Source organism: Trachypithecus francoisi, unplaced genomic scaffold (assembly GCF_009764315.1).
Source record: "Trachypithecus francoisi isolate TF-2019V2 unplaced genomic scaffold, Tfra_2.0 Lachesis_group1, whole genome shotgun sequence".
NCBI classification, from domain to species: Eukaryota; Metazoa; Chordata; class Mammalia; order Primates; family Cercopithecidae; genus Trachypithecus; species Trachypithecus francoisi.
In genome coordinates this window covers 46,789,252-46,816,514 of record NW_022681454.1, presented here as the reverse complement: position 1 = coordinate 46,816,514, position 27,263 = coordinate 46,789,252, and the positions used below count along the sequence as shown (strand labels likewise).

Here is a 27,263-nt window from a genome sequence, read left to right as displayed (position 1 = left end):
CATTTTTCCCAAATATTTCATATCAATGTTTGTTTAATTGTGCTCAACATTGACATTTTTGACCTATCCATGGTAAATGAAATATAGTATAGTAATAATTTCTTTTGAAGATATTTTAGTATTACCATTTTCCCCATGCTGATAAGTAAGAAATAAAACAGTCTAAAGAGGGGGAAAAGATTGTAAGAACCCAATAGCAAGTTTAAGGTAACCAGAACAGTAGAAACGAGACTCCATTTCAACCAAGTTAGGAGGATGGAGATTCTGTGACATAATAGGTAACCATATGCCAATACTTATGCTTGAAAAGCAGAATTTCGGTCCCCGGTGCAAGATGGCTGATTAGGAGCAGCTCCAGCCTCCAGCTCCCAGAGTGAGTGACACAGTGGACGGGTGATTTCTGCATTTTCAACTGAGGTACCGGGTTCATCTCACTGGCGAGTGCTGGACAATGGGTGCTGGTCAGCTGGTGCAGCCCGATCAGCGAGAGCTGAAGCAGGGCGAGCCATGGCCTCACTTAGGAAGTGCAATGGGGAAGGGAATCCCTTTCCCTAGCCAAAGGAAACAGAGATACACAACACCTGGAAAATCGGTTAACTCCCACCCTAATTCTGTGCTTTACCAAGGGTCTTAGCAAATGGCACACCATGAGATAATATCCCACATCTGGACAGGAGGGTCCCAAACTCACAGATCCTCCCTCATTGCTAGCACAGCAGTCTGAGATCTGACTGCAAGGCAGCAGCGAGGCTGGGGGAGGGGCGCCCGCCATTGCTGAGGCTTAAGTAGGTAAATAAAGCTGCCAGGAAACGCGAACTGGGTGGAGCCCACCTCAGCTCAAGGAGGCCTGCCTATCTCTGCAGACTTCACCTCTGGGGACAGGCCATAGCTAAACAAAAAGCAGCAGAAACCTCTGCAGATGTAAATGACCCTGTCTGACAGCTTTGAAGAGAGCAGTGGATCTCCCAGCACAGAGGTTGAGATTTGAGAACGGACAGACTGCCTGCTCAAGTGGGTTCCTGAACCCTGAGTAGCCTAACTGGGAGACATCCCCCACTAGGTACAGACCAACACCTCTCACCTCACACGGCAGGGTACACCGCTGAGACGAAGCTTCCAGAGCAAGAATTAGACAGCAACACTCACTGTTCAGCAATATTCTATCTTCTGCAGCCTCCGCTGCTGATACCCAGGCAAACAGGGACTGGAGTGGACCTCAAGCCATCTCCAACAGACCTACAGTTGAGGGTCTTGACTGTTAGGACACCCACACCAAATCCCCATCAGTACATCACCGTTATCAAAGACCAAAGGCAGATAAAACCACAAAGATGGGGAAAAAGCAGGGCAGAAAAGCTGGAAATTCAAAAACTCAGAGTGCATCTCCCCCTCCAGAGGAACGCAGCTCATCGCCAGCAACGGATCAAAGCTGGACGGAGAATGACTTTGACGAGTTGAGAGAAAAAGGCTTCAGTCGATCAGACTTCTCAGAGCTAAAGGAAGAACTACGTACCTAGCGCAAAGAAACTAAAAATCTTGAAAAACGAATGGAGGAATGGATAACTAGAATAATCAATGCAGAGAAGGCCATAAACGAACTGAGAGAGATAAAAATCATGACATGAGAAATATGTGACAAATACACAAACTTCAGTAACTGACTCAATCAACTGGAAGAAAGAGTATCAATGACTGAAGATCAAATGAATGAGATGAAGCGAGAAGAGAAGTCTAGAGAAAAAAGAGGAAAAAGAAATAAACAAAGCCTCCAAGAAATATGGGATTATGTGAAAAGACCAAATCTACGTCTGATTGGTGTGCCTGAAAGTGAGGGGGAAAATGGAACCAACTTGGAAAACATTCTTCAGGATATCATCCAGGAGAACTTCCCCAACCTAGTAAGGCAGGCTAACATTCAAATTCAGGAAATACAGAGAACGCCACAAAGATACTCCTCCAGAAGAGCAACTCCAAGGCACATAATTGTCAGATTCACCAAAGTTGAAATGAAGGAAAAAATGTTAAGGGCAGCCAGAGAGAAAGATCAGGTTACCCACAAAGGGAATCCCATCAGAGTAACAGCAGATCTCTCAGCAGAAACTCTACAAGCCAGAAGAGAGTGGGGACCAACATTCAACATTTTTAAAGAAAAGAATTTTCAACCCAGAATTTCATATCCAGCCAAACTAAGTTTCATAAGTGAAGGAGAAACAAAATCCTTTACAGACAAGCAAATGCTTAGAGATTTTGTCACCACCAGGCCTGCCCTACAAGAGACCCTGAAGGAAGCCCTAAACATGGAAAGGAACAACCAGTACCAACCATTGCAAAAACATGCCAAAATGTAAAGACCATTGATGCTAGGAAAAAACTGCATCAACTAATGAGCAAAATAACCAGCTAATATTATAATGACAGGATCAAGTTCATACATAACAATATTAACCTTACATGTAAATGGACTAAATGGTTCAATTAAAAGACACAGACTAGCAAATAGGATAGAGTCAAGACCCATCAGTTTGCTGTATTCAGGAGACCCATCTCACATGCAGAGACACACATAGGCTCAAAATAAATGGATGGAGGAAGATATACTAAGCAAATGGAGAACAAAAAAAAGCAGGGGTTGCAATCCTAGTCTCTGATAAAACAGACTTTAAACCATCAAAGATCAAAAGAGACAAAGAAGGCCATTACATAATGGTAAAGGGATCAATTCAACAGGAAGAGCTAACTATCCTAAATATATATGCACCCAATACAGGAGCACCCAGACACATACAGTAAGTCCTTAGAGACTTAAAAAGAGACTTAGACTCCCATACAATAATAATGGGAGACTTCAACACCCCACTGTCAACATTAGACAGATCAACGAGACAGAAAGTTAACACGAATATCCAGGAATTGAACTCAACTCTGCACCAAGCACACCTAATAGACATCTACAGAACTGTCCACCCGAAATCAACAGAATATACATTCTTCTCAGCACCACATCACACTTATTCCAAAATTGACCACATAATTAGAAGTAAAGCACTCCTCACCAAATGTAAAAGAACAGAAATTATAACAAACTGTCTCTCAGACCACAGTGCAATCAAACTAGAACTCAGGACTAAGAAACTCAGTCAAACCTGCTCAACTACATGGAAAATGAACAACCTGCTCCTGAATGACTACTGGGTACATAAAGAAATGAAAGCAGAAATAAAGATGTTCTTTGAAACAATGAGAACAAAGATACAACATGCCAGAATCTCTGGGACACATTTAAAGCAGTGTGTAGAGGGAAATTTACAGCACTAAATGCCCACAAGAGAAAGCTGGAAAGATCTAAAATTGACACCCTAACATCACAATTGAAAGAACTAGAGAAGCAAGAGCAAACACACTCAAAAACTAGCAGAAGGCAAGAAAAACTAAGATCAGAGCAGAGCTGAAGGAGATAGAGACATAAAAAACCCTCCAAAAAATCAATGAATCCAGGAATTGGTTTTTTGAAAAGATCAACAAAATTGATAGACCGCTAGGAAGACTAATAAAGAAGAAAAGAGAGAAGAATCAAATAGATGCAATAAAAAATGATAAAGGGGATATCACCACCAACCCCACAGAAATACAAACTACCATCAGAGAATACTATAAACACCTCTACGCAAATAAACTAGAAGACCTAGAAGAAATGGATAATTTCCTGGACACTTCCACTCTTCCAAGACTAAACCAGGAAGAAGTTGAATCCCTGAATAGACCAATAGCAGGCTCTGAAATTGAGGCAATAATTAATAGCCTACCAACCAAAAAAAGTCCAGGACCAGACGGATTCACAGCCGAATTCTACCAGAGGTACAAGGAGGGGCTGGTATCATTCCTTCTGAAACTATTCCAATCAATAGAAAAAGAGGGAATCCTCTATAACTAATTTTATGAGGCCAACATCATCCTGATACCAAAGCCTGGCAGGGACACAACAAAAAAAGAGAATTTTAGACCAATATCCCTGATGAACATTGATGCAAAAATCCTCGATAAAATACTGGCAAACCGAATCCAGCAGCACATCAAGAAGCTTATCCACCATGATCAAGTGGTCTTCATACCTGGGATGCAAGGTTGGTTCAACATATGCAAATCAATGAACGTTATCCAGCATATAGACAGAACCAAAGACAAAAACCACATGATTATCTCAACAGATGCAGAAAAGGCCTTTGACAAAATTCAACAGCCCTTCATGCTAAAAACTCTCAATAAATTCAGTATTGATGGAACATACCTCAAAATAATTAGAGCTATTTGTAACAAACCCACAGCCAATATCATACTGAATGGGCAAAAACTGGAAGCATTCTCTTTGAAAACTGGCCCAAGACAGGGATGCTCTCTCTCTCCACTCCTATTCAACATAGTGTAGGAATTTCTGGGTAGGGCAATCAGGCAAGAGAAAGAAATAATGGGTATTCAGTTAGGAAAAGAAGAAGTCAAATTGTCCCTGTTTGCAGATGACATGATTATATACTTAGAAAACCCCGTAGTCTCAGCCCAATATCTCCTTAAACTGATAAGCAACTTCAGAAAAGTCTCAGGATACAAAATTAATGTGCAAAAATCACAAGCATTCTTATACACCAGTAACAGAAAAAAAGAGAGCCAAATCATGAATGAACTTCCATTCACAATTCCTTCAAAGAGAATAAAATACCTAGGAATCCAACTTACAAGGGATGTAGAGGACCTCTTCAACGAGAACTACAAACCACTGCTCGACTAAATAAAAGAGGACAAAAACAAATGGAAGAATATACCAGGCTCATGGATAGGAAGAATCAATATCATGAAAATGGCCATACTGCCCAAGGTTGTTTATAGATTCAATGCCATCCCCATCAAGCTACCAATGACTTTCTTCGCAGAATTGGAAAAAACTGCTTTAAAGTTCATACGGAACCAAAAAAGAACCCACATTGCCAAGACAATCCTAAGTCAAAAGAACAAACCTGGAGGCATCATGCTACCTGACTTCAAACTATACTACAAGGCTATAGTAACCAAAACTGCATGGTACTGGTACCAAAACAGAGATACAGTCCAATGGAACAGAACAGAGTCCTCAGAAATAATACCACACATCTACAGCCATCTGATCTTTGACAAATCTGAGAAAAACAAGAAATGGGAGAAGAATTCCCTATTTAATAAATGGTGCTAGGAAAATTGGCTAGCCATAAGTAGAAAGCTAAAACTGGATCCTTTCCTTACTCCTTATAAGAAAATTAATTCAATGGATTAGAGACTTAATTGTTAGACCTAACACCATAAAAACCCTAGAAAAAAACCTAGGTAATACCATTCTGGACATAGGCATGGGTACGGACTTCATGTCTAAAACACCAAAAGCAATGACAACAAAAGCCAAAATTGACAAATGGGATCTAATTAAACTAAAGAGCTTCTGTACAGCAAAAGAGTGAACAGGCAACCTACAGAATGGGAGAAAATTTTTGCAATCTACTCATCTGACAGAGGACAAACATCCAGAACCTACAAGAACTGAAACAAATTTACAAGAAAAAAACAAACAACCCCATCAAAAAGTGGGCAAAGGATATAAACAGACATATCTCAAAAGAAGACACGCATACAACCAACAGACACATGAAAAAATGCTCGTCATCACTGGCCATCAGAGAAATGCAAATCAAAACCACAATGAGATACCATCTCACACCAGTTAGAATGGCAATCATTAAAAAGTCAGGAAACAGCAGGTGCTGGAGAGGATGTGGAGAAATAGGAACACTTTTACACTGTTGGTGGGATTGTAAACTAGTTCAACCATTATGGAAAACAGTGTGGTGATTCCTCAAGGATCTAGAACTAGAAGTCCCATATGACCCAGCCATCCCATTACTGGGTATATACCCAAAGGATTATAAATCATGCTGCCATAAAGACACATGCACACGTATGTTTATTGCGGCACTATTCCAATAGCAAAGACTTGGAATCAACCCAAAAGTCCATCAGTGACAGACTGGATTAAGAAAATGTGGCACATATACACCATGGAATACTATGCAACCATAAAAAAGGATGAGTTCGTGTCCTTTGTAGGGTCATGGGTGCAGCTGGAAACCATCATTCTCAGCAAACTATCACAAGAACAGAAAACCAAACACCGCATGTTCTCACTCATAGGTGGGAACTGAACAATGAGATCACTTGGACTCGGGAAGGGGAACATCACACACCGGGGCCTATTATGGGGAGAGAGGAGGGGGGAGGGATTACATTGGGAGTTATACCTGATGTAAATGACGAGTTGATGGGTGCTAATGAGTTGATGGGTGCAGCACACCAACATGGCACAAGCATACATATGTAACAAACCTGCACGTTATGCACATGTACCCTCGAACTTATAGTATAATAATAAAAAAAAGAAGAAGAAGAAAAGCAGAATTTCTCTTGCATATACATGCAAAATTACTTGTGGTGACACATGGACAAAAATGATGATATTTGTTTTGTAATTTTTTCCTCCATGTTTTATTTCTACTCCAAAGAAAATAAGGCAAAATAAATTAATGATATGTTTCAGTTTGTCTGTCCATCAGAGATCTCAGATATTCCCAGTTTCCTGTTTCAACCAGTCACTGTACTCAGGATTGCATGGAACATTCAAGATATTATGCAATCTGAGAGTTGTGCGCATAGAAAAGGTCTGTGGATTTCAGAAGCATGTCTGGGAATGGATGCATTTGATGTAAGAGAGGTAGATGAGCTTACAGTTGACAAAGGCAATATAAAAAATTTTGCAGCTACTATGTCTAAGGCCAAAGGTAATTTCCACCCTATAGAAAGGAGAAATCGAGGCCCCAAATTCCTATAAAACATACTACAAAATTATTAGAAAATGTTCAAATCTTTCTGTGATAATCTGTTAACTTCCTGAGCAAAATGCTGCTTTGGATCTATTTTTGAGTCGTTAAAGGTCTATCAGTTTTCTTTCACTGACAGTACTTCTTTCACTGCCACAAATCTGTGGCAGATCTGTTCAAAGGAAAATGAAACTTTCCCAATGAATATTTGAGCATCTGGACTAAGAATCTTAGGAAAACTTTCTCATGTTACTATTCTACAATTTTCCATCAAGGAAAGACAGCCAGAAACTACTGTTTTCTCCTGCCACTGGTAAATTTAGGAGAGTTACAGCAATTGTCTTAATATTAGAATCTTTACTATAACATGTGTATTAGTATTGCTAGCATAGCAAATCACCATAAACTTAGCCATTTAAGCACAAATTTTAAAACATTTAAAATATTTTAAATTTTAAACCTCTTTTCCTTTCTTTCTTTCTTTTCTTTTCTTTCTTTCTTTTTTTTTTTTACCACAACTGCAAGGAATTGAAATCTACCAACAATTCAAATGAATAGCGAAACAGATTCTCCTCCAGCACCTCCAGAAAGGAACCCAGCCTCCCACCATCTTGATTTTAGCCCCACTGGGCTAAAATGAAACCTGTGTAGGACTTCTGACCTACAGAACTGTAAGATCAGCAAGAAAGTAGCTAAGTTGATGGTGATTTGCTGTAAATTCATCTCATCCCTTAAAAGTGTTTGTGTTTTTAAATGGACATTATGAATGTAGCAGTAACAAATAAATATATTGTATAAATATATAACCTTTATAAATAAATATACACATATAAATATACATATTCAGGGTACGTGTCCTGAATTTTTACTTATCTGTGTGAGCCATCAGAAAGATTAGAAATTATTTTACTAATAAGTTTATATTAAATACATTTCGTTGTGACATTACAAATTAAAACTGTGTAAAAGAAATGCTTAACAATTAACCTGATATTAAATTTGCAAGAGTCTTAGGTAAATCCGATCTAGATTTGTCATAATTTTAATTAGCTACTCAAAAATGTCATAAAAGAATACTTACTAAGAAGTCCAGAATCTTCCCATTTTGAAAACATGAGGCAAACATTTTTAAAATGCTACTTTTTCTAAATAGGTAACTCAGTTTCAAACACTGAATTTGAAAAGGCACAGAAACATTTGAAATAGCTTTTATTCCTCTCTAGCATGTAAGGAGTTTTATTTGATGTTATCTTAAGACATGTCCCCTCATTTCTTGCTGTGCAACAAATAAAACAAGAAATACATTAGCAACTGCTAGAAATCTCTGGTTCTCTTTATTTCTTTATGATTCCTGTGGAATAATTTTTTTTCTGTGACCAAAAAACATGTCACAAGCCAAGCTGTATATATTGTTAGCAAGTGGGTAATAAACATAATGTTTATAATGTTATTTTTTTCTTCAGTAGGATTATTTTCCCCTCCCAAATTATGCTATTTATTTTGGGGGTTTTGTTTATTTGTGTGTTTGTGTCTAGTAGTTGCACAGTATGTTCCATTTAAAAATACAGCAAATCCATTCCACTTACCAAACTATCCCCTGAGCCCCAGAGCCAATAGGCTTTAGATTCTGGTAGCGCTTGAGAACTGTGAAGGTTGAGTCTCCCACTTCCACGCTGTAGAACTGGTTGTCCACTTTGCTTTTGCTCATGTTGTAATGTTTGGCAATATATGACACATCCACTTGTTTATCGAATCCCTGTCAAAAAGAAGAACAGCAAAAACATGAGGCAAGTGAACAGGCAGAATGATAATGAGATATACAGAAACTTGTTCTTTTAATGATTACTAACACTTAGCCATCTATCATCTAGTTCATGAAGTTCACATAGAAAAAAATATGTATCAGTCCATGCAAGATTACCTGGAGTAAAAGAGCTTAGGGAAAAAATGCAAAGAAATTGGTTTTTTTTTTTTCAACATTAAAACTATTTATAATAGACTAATCTTAGATTTGAGTCACATAATCTTTTCTAAAGTATCTCATAAAGACATTCATTTATAGAATAAACATCTCTATCTACTGAACATGCATTGGTCTCAGAGGTTATATTAGATCCTTCAGGATTCAAGTACATAAGACAAAGATGATCACTGGCCATCCATTATACCAGTCACATGAGGACAGATAAAGATTGTATCTACAACCCTTTCTCAGAAAGAACTAAGATACAAACTTATGCAAAGTTTTAATTATTTTAATTGGGTAAACTTGAATTAAACAGTCTTGACTTCATTTGTCCTCATTAATATCACAAATGCTATTGTTCTGAAGTAAGCATAGCAAAATTTTTGTTCGAATTAACATTATTCTAAAATACCACATGACACTTTATTTTTTAGAAGCTTAGATTTCAAATATCTTAATTCTTGCATTTTTTGTTTATTTTTGAGAGAAGTTCATCTATCAATTATATTTAGTAATCGAAGAGTCTGTCTTTAAAATTTTGAACCATAATACATATGTTGAATATAAATATCCATTACCTGTGATTATTTATCCACAAATGATCTTATATTGTATTTATGACATAAATAGTAAGAATTCTACAGCTAGAAGGGACCTCACAGAACATCATCTGGTCCATTCCTGTGGCACACACTGCTGGATGTCTTCCCAGTAGTCAACCCTTCTTGCTGATTTTATTCACGTTTTAAGCACCCACATTTTCTGTGGGATCCTCCCCAATTGTTTAACTGAAAATTAAACAATCCATGCCAGTGGTTCTTATTAAAGGTGGTTTTGACCCATTTGGGGCATTTAGATTTGTGGGCAGGTTTTTAAATGCCACAATAAGGGGAGAGGTACAATTTAGATTGATTTGGTTTGTCAAAGAATGCTGGTTGTCCTACAAGAAGTGAGACGTGAGACATTCCCACGCAATGAATAATTTCTCACATACCTCACAACTTGTGAGTGTCCTGCCAAAGCTTTAATTAGTGAAAAATCTGCCTATAATGTTTTGAGTCCAGAATCTAAACCAAAGACTTTTTGTGTAATTTTAACATACATGAACTTTTCCGAAAATCGCATTCTGATATAATTTGAAAGATTTAAATCTCCTTAGGCTCTGAACCTCTGGATTGATAATAAAACTATTTTTCCTGGAAAGTTGTGGCATTTCATTTCTAAATAAAAACTTGAAATAAAAGTACTATCTAATGTTCCCCATATTCCCTTAGAAAGAGACCCAAGCAGCATTAGGGATGTAAATGAGGAGAATACAGTGGAGCCCATGGGAACACGGGTGGCAAAACCTACAAATCCAGTGCTAGGATCACGGGACCCCCAGATAGCTGAGACAGGCTCCAGAGTACAATATGTGTGACAGGCACCAACCTATGATTGCATCGGATATGATGACAGCATTCACTGCAAATGCACCAAGACCCCAAAGAATAGAATGGACTTAGAGAATTTAGTTTGCTTGGACAGGAAACCAAAAATTCAAGTGATCTGTAAATGCAATAATAAAAGGTCTGAAATCAAGAAAGCAGTTTGTGGAGCATGGGATAGGGAATTAAATAAGACTATTAAAAATCAGGACATTGCAAGCCTATTCAAGGAGACAACAACAGGGTTTAGAATTTAGACAATGGGTGTGGACAGTGGCAGAAACAAGAACATTAGTCTTTAAACAATCCTTGATTTCAGCCACAGTACCAGGAACTGCTCTCCACACCATGGTCCATTTCTACTCTAGACTTTTTGGCATATGAGTAGAACAGCCTGAATAAAGTCCTGCTTTTTTTCCTGGCTAAGAAAGGTTAAAAAGCAACTGAAGCTAGAATATAAAATGAATTCATCTGTGAAGTTTAACTTGGGATGAAGTGCCTAACTTGCCATTTGTCATGTTCTGACCCTTCTTTATATCTTTTAATTTTCTGCTTCTGACCACACACAAAATCTTTAGCACACACTAGCCTCATCAAACCTAGATAGTATATCTCCCCTTCCCTTACTTAGTCCCTTCACTTTGGAAGTGTGGCTTTCTCAACTGTATTGCATGTATAAACTAATCATTGGCAATGAACTTTGTGTTCTGGACTCCTGACTTAATGCTGTATTGTGGCACAGCTCTGTGCCTTTGGACTTCACTGTGGCTTTTCCAGCTATGGTCTCAGTCAATATATCATAGTTGATTCAACTTGTTGTCTCTCCTCTTCCAACATTTCCATGTATATTCAAATAAACCAAAGAAGCTTAACAATTCATGTCACTTATCTTTAAGGTTTACTCTAAGAGCTACCCTATTTAATATTTAGAACTGTTTAACCCAACAAACACTGATTATATACATATTATTTGTCAAATGCTAGGTTTGGCACTCAAAATATAACCAAAAAAAGATAAAGTTCAGTCTAGAATGAAGACAATCAAATAAGAAAGTAGTTAAAGTATGGATAATATATTCTACAGTAGAATAAAAGAAGGTGCTAGAAGCAAACAGAAACTAACAAGCAGAAAAGGGCTCTTTCTATATAATAGAAATAAAATAATATTTATTCTGGAATAGGGTATTGCAATGGCAGTATATGTGCCATAGTAAACTATGTGTGTATTCCGGGAGGTAAAGGAAGACAGAGGTTTTCAAAGGAAAAATGAGGATGATTATTTAACTATTTTGAGATAATTATCCTTGGCTACAAGGATCAATAACAAAGGTAATGCCAGTCCAAAGTGGGACAGGCAGTTGCTGGGCAGACAGGTTTGCAGAAATATTTTTTGCATAAGGTTGTGATGGCCTTGGTGCAAACTTGTGGGTTTTTCAGCCCTTTGTGATAGTTTTCACCAGAAATTTACGTATGTGAACCCTCCTGTTTATGGCCTTCCTCTGCTCTATTTGTCATGGTTTTTTCCTTTCTTTCTTTTTTTTAACACAAGTGACTCCATTTGATTCTGACAACTTTTACAGTAGCAACTAACCACCTGCACTCATTCATTATCATTAATTCATTCACCTACCATGTATACAGCAACTACAGATGCCAAGTTACAGGTATAAAGTTGGCAATGTTTGAGGGGGACTTGATCTTTGTTTTCCCCAACTAAAACTATCCCTGAACCTCCCTTTTCACTGGTTCTCAGATATGAGTGTGCATCTCAACCACCTGGGGATACACATTGGAGAAGCAGGGCTTAATAAAATACAAGTCTTTGGCATAACATTCTGGAGATTTGGATTCAAGCAGAAATCCACCAACTAAAAATCATCATTACAAGGTTTGTGAATTCACACACACACAAATATATAATTTCCTTTCAAGTTTCTTCTTTATGCCCCACTTTGAATTAAACTTCAGGTAAAATTTGGAAGTTAGGGAAGATGTTCATGAAAGCATCTCAAATAATTGGTAAAAGTCTATTTTAATTACTAGTTTAAGCAGTAAGATATGGACAAAATGCATAGGAAATTTTCTTAGATTGATGTCATAACCAAAAATTTGATAGCAAATATGATGTGTTAAAGAGCTTCCCCCAGATCCCATCTGTGCCCCAAGCTTACAAATCTAAATTGAGTTTTGAAAGGTTCCGAGCATATTTAATAGACTGTATTTCAGCCTTCAGCTTCTACATAATCTTCCTTGTCATGACTATAAAGTTCAAATATAATTTTTTCTTTATAAAATGTGCCCATGAAAATATTCCATTAAGCATATTACAGAAAAATATTATCAGTGCTAAAAATGACTTTTCTCTAGTTATACATTTTAGTATTTCCTGAGTTCAAGTCATAGAACAAGACAGCTGATTATTTGAACCTACAAAGAAAAAAAAAATTCCTGTTGAGAAGGCATGATTGGTCTAGAGCAGAGATTCTGAACTTTTAACATGGATTAGGATGAGCTAGGGGGCTGATAAAATGCAAAGTTTCTGATTCAGTAACACTAGAATAAGGCCAAGAATCTGTATTTCTAAGAAGTTTCATATTTTGAGAATCACTGTTTTAGACAATAGTGGATATAAAAGATGCCAGCATTCAAAGAGGAATAATTAAAGAGTCAAAAACTGGAAGCAATGCAGATCAACAAGTAAACAAAGGATGTGGAAGTTAAAAACAATGGCATAAAACACTCTCCGTGGTATCAGCACCTGAGTGCTCATCATCAATTCAATTGCTAGCCTATAGCTATAGAATTTTGCAAAGAAAAATGTCCCACATTACTGATCTTCTCCTGCAGGTGTCCAAAGCTTTGATTGCACTTTAATAGCCTATATTTCAGAAGCCCTCCCTCCTCATTTTCATTTGTGAATGATTGTCCTATATTTCTGATTGTTAGTTCCTGAGTGGGAAACATTGGGGTTTAAGAATTTTTGGAGGTTAAGCTTTCTTTGTTTCTTTTGAATGATATAGCTGAAAATAGCACTGAGCCTGGATCAGTTCTGCACTTAATAGCTGTGAAACCTTGGGCAAACCATTTTATTCTTTCATGCATCATTTATATTCTGTATGGTTCCATAAAGGATTTGTGTAGCTCACGGTAAAAGATAGAGAAACAATAAAACCATTAAATCCAGTTTTAAAAACAAATGTAAAATAAAGCAAGCTAGGAGATGACAGTTTTACCAGAAGACTTAAGTTATGAATATCTATTGCCTTGAGCACAAAAGTTAGTGTCACACTTCTGGAACACCAAAGAAAAAAAATAATAACAACAACAAAACCACAGTAAGTGGCAGGCTTTGATTCATTCATCTCATAAAATATATAATACCAATTCATAGGAAAGATAAAATTCTTCAGCTAAACTTCAGGAAGAATATATTCAATAGTTTCTTTATATAAAAAACCCGGAATCAAACAACAGGCAGTGGATAAGATATTTTTAGTGAAAGTCACAGAAATATGTGCCGTATGACTTGTATGATATTAACTCTCAATAACGCAAGGGAAAAAGAAAGTTGAACCAATATTATTGCTTACCTACTATAGATGTACTCTGTATTATGTTAAACATGTTAGAGCAAACACTCAAAGCAGATGAAGAAAGTGACATGCAGAGCTGTTAATTAATTGACTCAGAATCTCAGAACTACTAATTGGTGGTACCAATTAATATGAATTAAAGTTTATCTGACTTCAAAACAAGTTCTCTTCTTTCTGTAGGCTAAACCATGTACTAGTTTAGCTAAAATCATTAAGAATACTGATGTGGTTTTCTTACAATAAAGTGAGCCTCAGGAATAAAGCTAAGAAAATCAAGAGAAATGAATGAATATCCTCCTTCATAAACTCATTTATCAATTGTTTCAGCCTAGAGTTTAAGCTTAACATGAAATAATTCAAGGTTGAAGTAGACAATCTTGTGTGGTGATGGAAAGCTGGATATTCACAGATGCCAAGAAATTTAAAGGGCCTGGTTCTATTCATTTGTTAAATATTGAGCACGTACTGTGTGTCAGGCACTATTAAAGGTAACATGGGCATAAAATTAATCTATCTCAATAGGATAGCCAAGAAATATTAACCACAAAGTGCACATGCAGATAATTAGCCAGTCAATTTGCTGGATATTTTTTTAGTATGGTCATTTGGATACTGAAAACCACTTGCCTAAAGTCATGATCCTGCTTTTGACACAAATGATATTGAGCTATCCACTCTCATAGTTATGAGCAGCAGATTGAGCTGCTTCATGATACCACTCCAACATTGTTGTATAAAGTCAGCCGAAATAATGCCTGATGTTCTGGGTTTTTTGTGGCAAAAAGGCACGTGCTTAATCTATTTTGAATATATATCAAATTATTTACATATGAGATTTGTTTGTTTATTTCTTTTTAGAAACAGGGTCTCGCTCTGTCACCCAGCCTGGAATGCAGTGGCACAATCAAGGCTTGCTGCAGCCTTGAACTCCTGGGCTCAAGCAATCCCCTCACCTCAATCTTCTGATAGCTGATACTATAGGCACATGCCACCACTCCCAGATTTTTTTTTTTTTTTTTTTAGAGATGAGGTCTTACTATGTTGCCCAGGCTGGTCTTGAACTCCTGTCCTCAAACAACTCTCCCACCTCAGCCTCCCAAAGTGCTGCTATGACAGGTGTTAGCCACAGCACCTGACCTTATATATGAGTTTTAAAGGGGAAGATTTGAGACAATACTTAGTGATATTTAGGATTAAATTTTGTTCCCTCAAGAGCACATTTCCTCACCCTGTTCCTTGAACTATTACTCTCAACAGAGGGTTACATCCTGGAATCAATTTCACTTTTACATTAGTTAGTTGGCCCAGAGATGGTTATTCTATGAAATTAATGAATTATAAAAAATCAATAAAGCAGCAAAAATTTTAAGACTTAAATTATGTTTGATGATTATTTTCAATCATGTTGGAAAGCATATAACAGTTATCAATAGTAGAGCTGCTATGGTTTCTGCCTGCCTGTTCTTTACGCATGAAGGAGGGAGACTAATATTGCTTGAATACCTATTAGGCACCAAGCTAGTATTAGTAACAGGCAATGTGCTAGATGTCTAACAAATTATTTCATATAAGAATTAGCATTCTATTTTCAACAAATAAGAAACTTTAGACTGAGAACTTTAGCCAAGGGTAAAAAGGCTGCTTCTCATCTAACTATCCAGTTTAAAATCCTGACTGTGAGACCTTGGACAAGTTCTTTATAATATTAGCCCTTGTTTCTTTAGTTGTAGAATGAGGGTGATAATCTACTTTTGATTAGTGGAAAGGTTAAATAAGATAATCTATGTAAGCTCTAAACATGGCATAAGGTTATAGGAAACTCTCCAAGTGTATTATTTAATATAATTATTACCATTGTTATAATTATTATTATTATTGAGAAGGTCGACAACATTTAAGACCCATAGTTAGCAGTTTTAGGATATTTATAACAAAAGCTGGCCTAGCTCCTCAGCCACAGTGCCATTTGAAAGCACTATGATACTCCTATAAAATCCACAAAGAACCAACAGAGTCCCGAATTACAGGATAACAAGATATTTTTTATTTTGTTTTCATTTGTGGTAGAGACAGTGCTCCATGAATATCCATGTGCCCCTCTCCACTTTCCAGCCTCCCTTGCAGTTGCAGTTGGTGTCATGTGACTATATACAGAAATGCCAGCTGTCACCTAAACAGAGAGTCCTTCAAAAAGCGATGTGCTCACAACTAAAAGAACTAGAGAGGCAAGAGCAAACAAATCCAAAAACTAGCAGAAAACAAGAAATAACTAAGATCACAGCAGAACAGAAAAAGATAGAGACAAAAAAAAACCTTCATAAATCAATGAATCCACGAGGTGCTTTTTGAAAAAAATTAATGAAATAAATAGACTGCTAGTTAGACTAATAAAGAAGAAGAGAGAAAAGAATCAAATAGATACAATAAAAAAGTGATAAAGGGTTATCACCACTGATCACACAGAAATACAAACTAACATCAGAGAATATTATAAACACCTCTGTACAAATATACTAGAAAATCTAGAAGAAATGGATAAATTCCTGGACACAAACACCCTTCCAAGACTAAACCAGGAAGAAGTCAAATATTTGAACAGACCAATAACAGTTCTGAAAGTGAGGCAGTAATTAATAGCCTACTAACCAACAAAGAGCCCAGGACAAGACAGATTCACAGCTAAATTCTACCAGAGGTACAAAGAGAATCTGGTATCATTCCTTCTGAAATTATTCCAAACAATTGAAAAGGAGGGACTTCCCCACAACTCATTTTATGAGGCCAGCATCATCCTGATACCAAAATCTGGCAGAGACACAACAAAAAAAGAAAACTTAAGACCAATATCTCTGATGAACATTGATGCAAAGATACTCAATAAAGTACTGGCAAACCTAATCCAGCAGCACATCAAAAAGCTTATCCTACACAATCAAGTTGGCTTCATCCCTGGGACGCAAGGGTGATTCAACATACGCAAATCAATAAATGTAATCCATCACATAAACATACCCAATGACAAAAACCACATGATTATCTCAACAGATGCAGAAAAGGCCTTTGATAAAATTCAAGATCCCTTCATGTTAAAAACTCTCAATAAACTAGGTATTGACATAACATATCTCAAAAAAACAAGAGCTATATATGACAAACCCACAAGCAATATCCCACAACCCACAACTGAACGGGCAAAAGCTGGAAGCATTCCCCTTGAAAACTGACACAAGACAAGGATGCCCTCCATCACCATTCCTATTCAACATAGTAATGGAATTTCTGACCAGAGCAATCAGGCAAAAGAAATAAAGAAAGAGTATTTTTTTTTTTTTTTTGCTTTTTAAATTTTATTTCTTTATTATACTTTAAGTTCTAGGGTACATGTGTATAACGTGCAGGTTTGTTACATATATATTCCTGTGCCATATTGGTGTGCTGCACCCATCAACTCATCAGCACCCATCAACTCGTCATTTACATCAGGTATAACTCCCAATGCCATCCCTCCACCCTCTCCCCTCCCCACAATAGACCCCAGTGTGTGATATTCCCCTTCCCATGTCCAGGTGATCTCATTGTTCAGTTCCCACCTATGAGTGAGAACATGCGGTGTTTGGTTTTCTGTTCTTGCGATAGTTTGCTGAGAATGATAGCTTCCAGCTGCACCCATGTCCCTACAAAGGACATGAACTCATCCTTTTTTATGGCTGCATAGTATTCCATGGTGTATATGTGCCACATTTTCTTAATCCAGTCTGTCACTGATAGACATTTGGGTTGATTCCAAGTCTTTGCTATTGGGAATAGTGCTGCAATAAACATACATGTGCATGTGTCTTTATAGCAGCATGATTTATAATCCTTTGGGCATATACCCAGTAATGGGATGGCTGGGTCATATGGTATTTCTAGTTCTAGATCCTTGAGGAATCGCCATACTGTTTTCCATAATGGTTGAACTAGTTTACAATCCCACCAACAGTTTAAAAGTGTTCCTATTTCTCCACATCCTCTCCAGCACCTGTTGTTTCCTGACTTTTTAATGATCGCCATTCTAACTGGTGTGAGATAGTATCTTATTGTGGTTTTGATTTGCATTTCTCTGATGGCCAGTGATGAGGAGCATTTTTTCATGTGTCTGTTGGCTGTATGAATGTCTTCTTTTGAGAAATGTCTGTTCATATCCTTTGCCCACTTTTTAATGGGGTTGTTTGTTTTTTTCTTGTAAATTTGTTTGAGTTATTTGTAGGTTCTGGATATTAGCCCTTTGTCAGATGAGTAGATTGCAAAACTTTTCTCCCATTCTGTAGGTTGCCTGTTCACTCTGATGGTAGTTTCTTTTGCTGTGCAGAAACTCTTTAGTTTAATTAGATCCCATTTGTCAATTTTGGCTTTTGTTGCTGTTGCTTTTGTTGTTTTAGACATGAAGTCCTTGCCCATGCCTATGTCCTGAATGGCATTACCTAGGTTTTCTTCTAGGGTTTTTATGGTGTTAGGTCTAACATTTAAGTCTCTAATCCATCTTGAATTAATTTTCACATAAGGAGTAAGGAAAGGATCTAGTTTCAGCTTTCTACTTATGGCTAGCCAGTTTTCCCAGCACCATTTATTAATTTAAATAGGAAGAAATTTAAATAGGAGAAAAATTTTTCAATCTATTCATCGGACAATGGTTTAATATCCAGAATTTAAAAGGAACTTAAAGGAATTTACAAGGGAAAAACAACTCCATCAAAAGTGGCCAAAGGACATGAACAGACACTTCTCAAAGAAGACATTCATGCAGCCAACAAACATGAAAAAAATCTCAACATCATTGATTATTAGAGAAATGCCTATCAAAACCACAATGAGATACCATCTCACACCAGTCAGAATGGCAATTATTTAAAAGTCAAGAAACAATAGATGCTGGCAAGGCTGCAGAGAAATAAGAACACTTTTACACTGTTGGTGGGAAAGTAAATCACTTCAACCACTGTGGAAGATAGTGTGGTGATTCCTCAAGGCTCTAGAATCAGAAACACCATTTGACCCAGCAATCCCATTACTGGGTATAAACCCAAAGGAATATAAATTATTCTACTATAAAGATACTTGCACACATATGTTTACTGCAGTACTATTTACAATAGCAAATACATAGAACAAACCCAAATGTCCATTAATAATAGACTGGATAAAGAAAATGTATACTATGCAGCCATAAAAGGGAATGAGATCATATCTTTTGCAGGGATATGGATGAAGCTGGAAGCCATCATCCTCAGCAAACTAACATAGGAATAGAAAACCAAACACTGCATGTTCTCACTCATAAGTGCGAGCTGAAAAATGAGAGCACATGAACACAGGGAGGGGATCAACACACACCGGGACCTGTCAGGGGGGTGGTGGAAGGGAGCACATCAGGACAAATAGCTAATGCATGTGGGGCTTAATACCTAGGTGATAGGTTGATAGGTGCAGGATATCACCATGGCACATGTTTACCTATGTAACAAACCTGCACGTTCTGCAAATGTATCCCAGAGCCTAAAATTAAATTATTTTTTTTAAAAAAGGTTATGTGCCTCCTCAACACATCTCTTTCCACAGTGGTGTTTCAGTTCGTACATCACAAAATGACTGAAACGTAAACTCCTGAGTCACCAAATAGAGGACAACCCTTGCTCACCTGAAATGGAATTTGAATGAAAGGAAATAAACTTTTGATTTGATACATCACTGAGATTTACAGTCTATCTATTACTACTGCAGTATGTTTTTCATTCTATAAATATTTATTTTGGTCATAAAATGTGCCAAGAACTATCCTAGACACTAAGAATGCACAGCTCCTGACCTCATAGAGCTTAATATTAAATTGTCCCTTAGAGGATCAAACTTTTCCAAGTTATAGGCTTCATTATCACAATGATCTAAACCACTAAACTAATCACACTGATTCTACACCTTTTGATCTACACATTCACAATCTGTCTGCAATAAAGAAAAAGACATACAAAATCAGAAATAACAAGTGGTATTACATAATCGAAGACAGGACAAATTTTCCAGGGTAGTAATAGTACATTTTATTTAAAAAATCTTTTTCAGAGTGGGAGTAAGGGGTTAATATTTCATCATAAGGAAAGTAAAAATGACATTTGGGAATCAAAATCGTTAAAATGAATTATCTGGATTTTACTAACTCATCTCTAAAATATATCTTTACATTTTTAGAAAAGAGAATTAGAGATTTTCTTTTTTTATTATTATTATACTTTAAGTTATAAGGCATATGTACACAATGTGCAGGTTTGTTACATATCTATATATGTGCCATGTTGGTGTGCTGCACCCATTAACTCGTCATTGACATTAGGTATATCTCCTAATACTATCCCTCCTCCATACCGCCACCCCATGACAGCCCTGGTGTGTGATGTTCCCTGCCCTGTGTCCAAGTGTTCTCATTGTTCAATTCCCACCAATGAGTGAGAACATGTGGTGTTTGGTTTTCTGTCCTTGCAATAGTTTGCTGGGGAATGATGGTTTCCAGTTGCATCCATGTCCCTACAAAGGACATGAACTCATCATTTTTATGGCTGCATAGTATTCCATGGTGTATATGTGCCACATTTTCTTAATCTAGTCTATCAGTGATGGACATTTGGGTTGGTTCCAAGTCTTTGCTATTGTGAATAGTGCTGCAATAAACATACGTGTGCATGTGTCTTCATAGCAGCATGATTTATAATCCTTTGGGTATATACCCAGTAATGGGATGGCTGGGTCAAATGGTATTTCTAGTTCTAGATCCTTGAGAAATCGCCACACTGTCTTCCACAATGGTTGAACTAGTTTACAGTCCCACGAACAGTGTAAAAGTGTTCCTATTTCTCCACATCCTCTCCAGCACCTGTTCTTTCCTGACTTTTTAATGATCACCATTCTAACTGGTGTGAGATGGTATCTCATTGCAGTTCTGATTTGCATTTCTCTGATGGCCAGTGATGATGAGCATTTTTTCATGTGTCTGTTGGTTGCATAAATGTCTTCTTTTGAGAAGTGTTTGTTCATACCCTTCACCCACTTTTTGATGGGGTTGTTTGTTTTTTTCTTGTAAATTTGTTTGAGTTCTTTGCAGATTCTGAATATTAGCCCTTTGTGAGATGAGTGGGCTTCATCCCTGGGATGAAAGGCTGGTTCAACATATGCACATCAATAAATGTAATCCAACATATAAACAGAACCAAAGACAAAAACCACATGATTATCTCAATAGATGCAGAAAAGGCCTTTGACAAAATTCAACAGCCCTTCATGCTAAAAACTCTCAATAAACTAGGTATTGATGGAATGTATCTCAAAATAATAAGAGCTATTTATGACAAACCCACAGCCAATATCATACTGAATGGGGAAAAACTGGAAGCATTCCCCTTGAAAACTGGCACAAGACGGGAATGCCCTCTCTCACCACTCCTATCCAACATAGTGTTGGAAGTTATAGCCAGGGCAATCAGGCAGGAGAAAGAAATAAAGAGTATTCAATTAGGAAAAGAGGAAGTCAAATTGTCCCTGTTTGCAGATAACATGATTGTATATTTCGAAAACCCCATCATCTCAGCCCAAAACCTCCTTAAGCTGATAAGCAACTTCAGAAAAGTCTCAGAATACAAAATCAATGTGCAAAAATCACAAGCATTCTTACACACCAATAACAGACAGAGAGCCAAATCATGAGTGAACTCCCATTCACAATTGCTTCAAAGAGAATAAAATACCTAGGAATCCAACTTACAAGGGATGTGAAGGACCTCTTCAAGGTGAACTACAAACCACTGCCAACTAAATAAAAGAGGACATAAACAAATGGAAGAACATTCCATGCTCATGGATAGGAAGAATCAATATCATGAAAATGGCCATACTACACAAGGTCATTTATAGATTCAATGCCATCCCCATCAAGCTACCAACGACTTTCTTCACAGAATTGGAAAAATCTACTTTAAAGTTCATATGGAACCAAAAAAGAGCCTGCATTGCCAAAACAATCCTAAGCCAAAAGAACAAAGCTGGAGGCATCACGCTACCTGACTTCAAACTATACTACAAGGCTACAGTAACCAAAACAGCATGGTACTGGTACCAAAACAGAGATACAGACCAACGGAACAGAATAGAGCCCTGAGAAATAATACTACACATCTACAACCATCTGATCTTTGACAAACCTGACAAAAACAAGAAATGGGGAAAGGATTCCCTACTTAATAAACGGTGCTGAGAAAACTGTCTAGCCATGTGTAGAAAGCTGAAAGTGGATCCTTATACAAAAATTAATTCAAGATGGATTAAAGGCTTAAATGTTAGATCTAAAACCATAAAAACCCTAGAAGAAAACCTAGGCAATATCATTTAGGACATAGGCATGGGTAAGGACTTCATGTCTAAAACACCAAAAGCAATGGTAACAAAAGCCAAAATTGACAAATGGGATCCAGTTAAACTAAAGAACTTCTGCTCAGCAAAAGAAACTACCATAAGAGTGAACAGGCAACCTACAGAATGGGAGAGAATTAGAGTTTTTCAAATGCTGCATTAAAGAATCTGAAACACTAAAGCCATGTTTTCATTCACACAGCAAAGAATAATATTCTTAAACTCAATGTGACACAATATGGCTTGGATCTGTGTCTCTACCCAAATCTCCTGTGGAATTGTAATCCCCAGTGTTGGAGGTAGGGCCTGGTGAGAGATGATTGGATCATGGGGGTAGTTTCTCATGGTTTAACACCATTCCCTTTAGTGCTATATCATCTCAATAGTGAGTTTTTGTGAGATCTGGTTGTTTAAAAGGGTGTAACACCTCCCTCCTCTCTCTCTTCCTCCTGCTCCTGCCATGTAAGATGTGCCTATTTCCCCTTCACCATCCACCATGATTATAAGTTTCCTGAGGCCACTCCAGAAGCCAAGCAGATGCTTCCATGCTTCCATGTCTGCAGTATTGTGAACCAATTAAATCTCTCTTATTTATAAATTACCTAGTCTCAGGTATTGATTTAAAGCAATGCAAGAATGGACTAATACATGAAGCATATCCTTATCATTCCCTCATCTGCACAGTTATAAAATAATTTAATTAGTACCTCACTTTAATAGTTCCACATTCTCCATGATCTTGTTTTCCATCTTTTTGAATATGTACTTTTGTAGCTGCCTTGACCTTTATTGGAATGAGTTAGACATGTACATAACCAAATAAAACATTCACTTACAGAGAAGATGAACAAAAGAGGAATTTAATGATACACTCCAGATTAGAATTGGTTTTAGAACTAAGAATCAAAGTGGACATTCTTCTTAAGCTACTGAAAAATGCAGCCTATGGTTATCATGCATCACACCTTCAAATAATAACCGTGCAGATGAGCAAACATTATCACTTAAAATGTATTTCCAAAGTCTCCTATCAGGATGATGATAGAATTAAAATAGTGTATTTAAGAAGTTAGTTGATTACCTAAGAACATAATATAGACAAGAATGCAATCCAAAAGTTGATGCTTCTCTTGCAGAGCATAATTACAAATTAATCATACACTGAAAATTACAAATAGTTCTGGAATTTTTTTAACATAACTTCTGTATTTTGAAAAATGTTACCAATAACTGCACTTACTCTGAATAATACCTCAACAATAATTAAACTCATAACATCAAATTACATTTAAATTGGGGTTAAACCAATTCAAAAAGAAGTCAAAATCTGACCTTTTTGTGCTTCAAGAAAATAAAGCACATTTTCACAATGAACCAATACAGAAAAGCTAATTATCGTGGAACTGAACTTCAAATTTTCTGTTAAACTTGAGCAGCATAACTAAGGGTATTCATTAACTATAATAACTACTTAATAAATCTTCACAAAAAACTGCTGAGCATATAAAACAGAAACACAGCACTAAATTTACACTTTTGAAATTTGTTATAACTGTGTTCACCTGTGGATACCCAGAAAAAAACTATTGTCAAGCAACATGAATCATTCATCCATAAAAACAGGTAGACTGTTACCATGACAGTATATAAATCTCTGTGATTTATTTCAACATACAAGATATATCACATTTTTATAATAACATTTACCTTATCTTTGTTTAATAATTTACTCAGTCATTCAAAAAAAAGCATATACATTGTGATTTTAGAAAATTAGTGCAAAATTAAATGTTACGTATTAAAACAGATGTAGAAGAAAGTTAGAGTCAGGTTTCCTTAAATAATACATAAGAAAGAACACCCACTAAAAGGAGAAGGTAAAGTAAAAATATCTCTTTCTCCATTACATGAAAAACTAAAATAGTTTTTTAAAAAAGGGATATATAGGTTCGTATCTCAAAACCACAGCCATTTATTCATGAAACACCAGTGCCTTCAACTACATCCATGGTTCAACCTGCTTTTCCCCTTAAGCCATATTTTTATCAAGTGAAGAATCTAAATTGAGATTTTTGGAGGTTCAGGCAGTCCTTCCAAAAACCTAAATCATACAAATCATGTCATTTGTTTCAAAGATCACTTAAAATGGTTTACAGTTTACCTGTTATATTATGCAGGTTTTTCCTTTGCCCTGCTCTGCCAAAACATCTTTTTCTTTGATACTCTACTTCTCATATTGGTGTAGAAGTCTTTATTCCATCTAGGATGGCCATCCAATGAAGTATAAAATTTTTAATTGGATATTTTCAGAGTCTTTGAAATAGAAACATCATAGACCCATCAAGTGAAATGAGCAAAACAAGTTACTTTGAATTCAAAATGCCTTCAAATCAAGAGAGCTGTTTTTAAAAACTCATATAATTCTGGAACCAAGTTTAATGATTTTTTTAAATGCTCTAGATGCTAGTAATCTGAATATATCATTTAAAACCACTCCATGGACACTCCAGACACTTCTTTTCATAAATGCCCTTGTTTACTAGTTCCCATGTTTAAAAAGGGCTCTTAAAGTTTACTGTACCCCATAAAACATTAGCAAATTATCCTGAAATTTCCAAAGATTGAAAAACACTGTGTCAAAAAATAATAGTAAATCAAGTGATCAGTAATTTTGCTAAAGGGTAGATATTATTACATATACACACATAGTGCTTTTATTATCCAGAGGGATAAAATATATTTTAATTAACTCATCAAGTCATCTAATAATATTTCATATTTATTTAAAAGACATTGCTTTAACTTAAAAAAAAAAGGCTACATGTTTAATCTTGGCTATCATATCTTACAACGTAAAATGCCAAAAAAAGTAAGAGTTGTTTTTAACTGAAGACTAATTTTGACACTAACAATTCCACATTAAGACTGCTATTTTTTTTCATATCTCCAGTAGTATTCTGGACCTTAAATACCACCACCATATTTTGGAGTTTGTGTAAAAACCTTTTTCCCCCTACTGGTCCAAAAACATCTTAGGCTCCTTTGCATTTAATCATAGTTTTTTGTTCTCAGTTAAATGTAGTTTAAGTGGTATTATAAAGATAAAATGAGGTAAAACCTTAATAAATTTTTCACACACAGTAAGTATTCAATAAGTAGTGAGGGGTTTTGGTTGGTTGGATGTTTGGTGACTCATTATTGCTTATCCCTGAGGTCTTGAACTCTAAGGAGTAGAGTTTGTTTTTTTTTATGTTTATAAGCCTAACCACTCCCTATCATGATTGAGAGTAAACAGCATGTTTTTTAGAGGAGTAACCACATCATGCTGTATCTCTAGTTTCTATTACACAAATTACAAGTACATATTATAAGTACTCAGTAAGATATCTTGCAACAAAGGCCATTTATGATAAACCCATAGCTAACATCATACTGAATAGGGAAAACCTTAAAGCTTTTCCTCTAAGAAGTGGAACAAGACAGCCCACTTTTTCCAGTATTATTCAACATAGTACTGGAAGAACTAGTCAAAGCAATTAAACATAAGAAATAAGTAAAGAGCATCCAAAGTGGAAAGGAAGAAGGCAAATTGTCCCCGTTTGCAGATGACATGATCTCATATATAGAAAAACCCAAAGACTCTTCTAAAAAACCCTTAGAACTAACAAACAAATTCAGTAAAATTGCAGAATGCAAAATCAACAAACAAAAATCAGTAGCATTTCTACACACGAACAACAAACTAGCTAAAAAAGAAATCAAGAAGTTTGTTGGGTGTGGTGGCTCATGCTTATAATCACAGCACTTTGGGAGGCCAAGATGGGCACATCATGAGGTCAGGAGATTGAGAACATCTTGCCTATCATGATGAAACCCTGTCTCTACTAAAAATACAAAAAGTTAGCCTGGCGTGGTGGTCAGCGCCTGTAGTCCCAGCTACTCGGGAGGCTGAGGCAGGAGAATCACTTGAACCCAGGAGGTGGAGGTTGCAGTGAGCTAAGATCACACCACTGCATTCCAGCCTGGGCAAAAGAGTGACTCCATCTCAAAAAAATAAAAAAAGAAAGAAAAGAAATCAAGAAGTCAATCCATTTACACAATAGTACACAAGAAATAAAATACCTAGGAATAAATTTAACCAAGGAGGTGAAAGACTTATACAAGGAAAACTATAAAACACTGATTAAAGAAATTGAAAAGGTACAAATGAAAAGATATCTCATGCTTATGGACCAGAAGAATTAATACTATTAAATGACCATACTAACCAAAGCAACCTGCATATCCAATGTAATGCCTCCCAAAATACCAATGACATTCTTCCCAGGAAAAAAAAAATCAAAAAATTTGTATGGAACCACAAAAGGCCCCAGATAGACAAAGCAATCCTGAACAAAAAGAACAAAGTTAAAGGTATTACACCACCGGACTTCAAAATATACTACAAGGCTATAGTAACCAAAACAGCATGGTACTGGCATAAAAACAGACACATAGACCAACAGAACAGATTAGAAAACCCACGAATTAATTCACACATCTACAGCCAACTGCCTTTTGACAAAGCTACAAAGAACATACATTGGGGAAGGGAAACCCTCTTCAACAAATGATGCTAAATGGTTATGCATATGAAGAAGAATGAAACTAAATCTTTATCTCTCACAATAAACAAAATACAACTTAAGATAGAGTAAATACTTAAATGTAAGACCTGAAATTAAAAACCTACTAGAAGAAGACATAGGGAATATGCTTTGGGACATTGTTCTGGGCAAAGATTTTATGAAAATAAGACCTCAAAAGCAGAGGCAACAAAACAAAACAAAGAAAAATGGATTGTATCAAACTATAAAGCTTTTGCACAGCAAAGGAAACAATCAACAAAGTGAAAATAGAACCTACAGAATGGGAGAAAATATTTTCAAACTATTCATTCCAAAGGGAATTAATA

At 36.4% G+C, this 27,263-nt stretch overlaps 1 protein-coding gene across 9 annotated transcripts in view; it reads right to left on the bottom strand.

Annotated features, from left to right (window-relative positions):
- The window catches only part of MAPK10 (mitogen-activated protein kinase 10), a 339,795-nt gene that overhangs the window by 131,516 nt on the left and 181,016 nt on the right, over positions 1-27,263 (bottom strand). For all 9 annotated transcript variants that reach the window (XM_033214181.1, XM_033214176.1, XM_033214180.1 and 6 more), the window contains one exon: positions 8,477-8,646. In XM_033214181.1, coding sequence (XP_033070072.1) covers positions 8,477-8,646 — 170 coding nt within the window. The remainder of the gene's footprint in view (positions 1-8,476; positions 8,647-27,263) is intronic.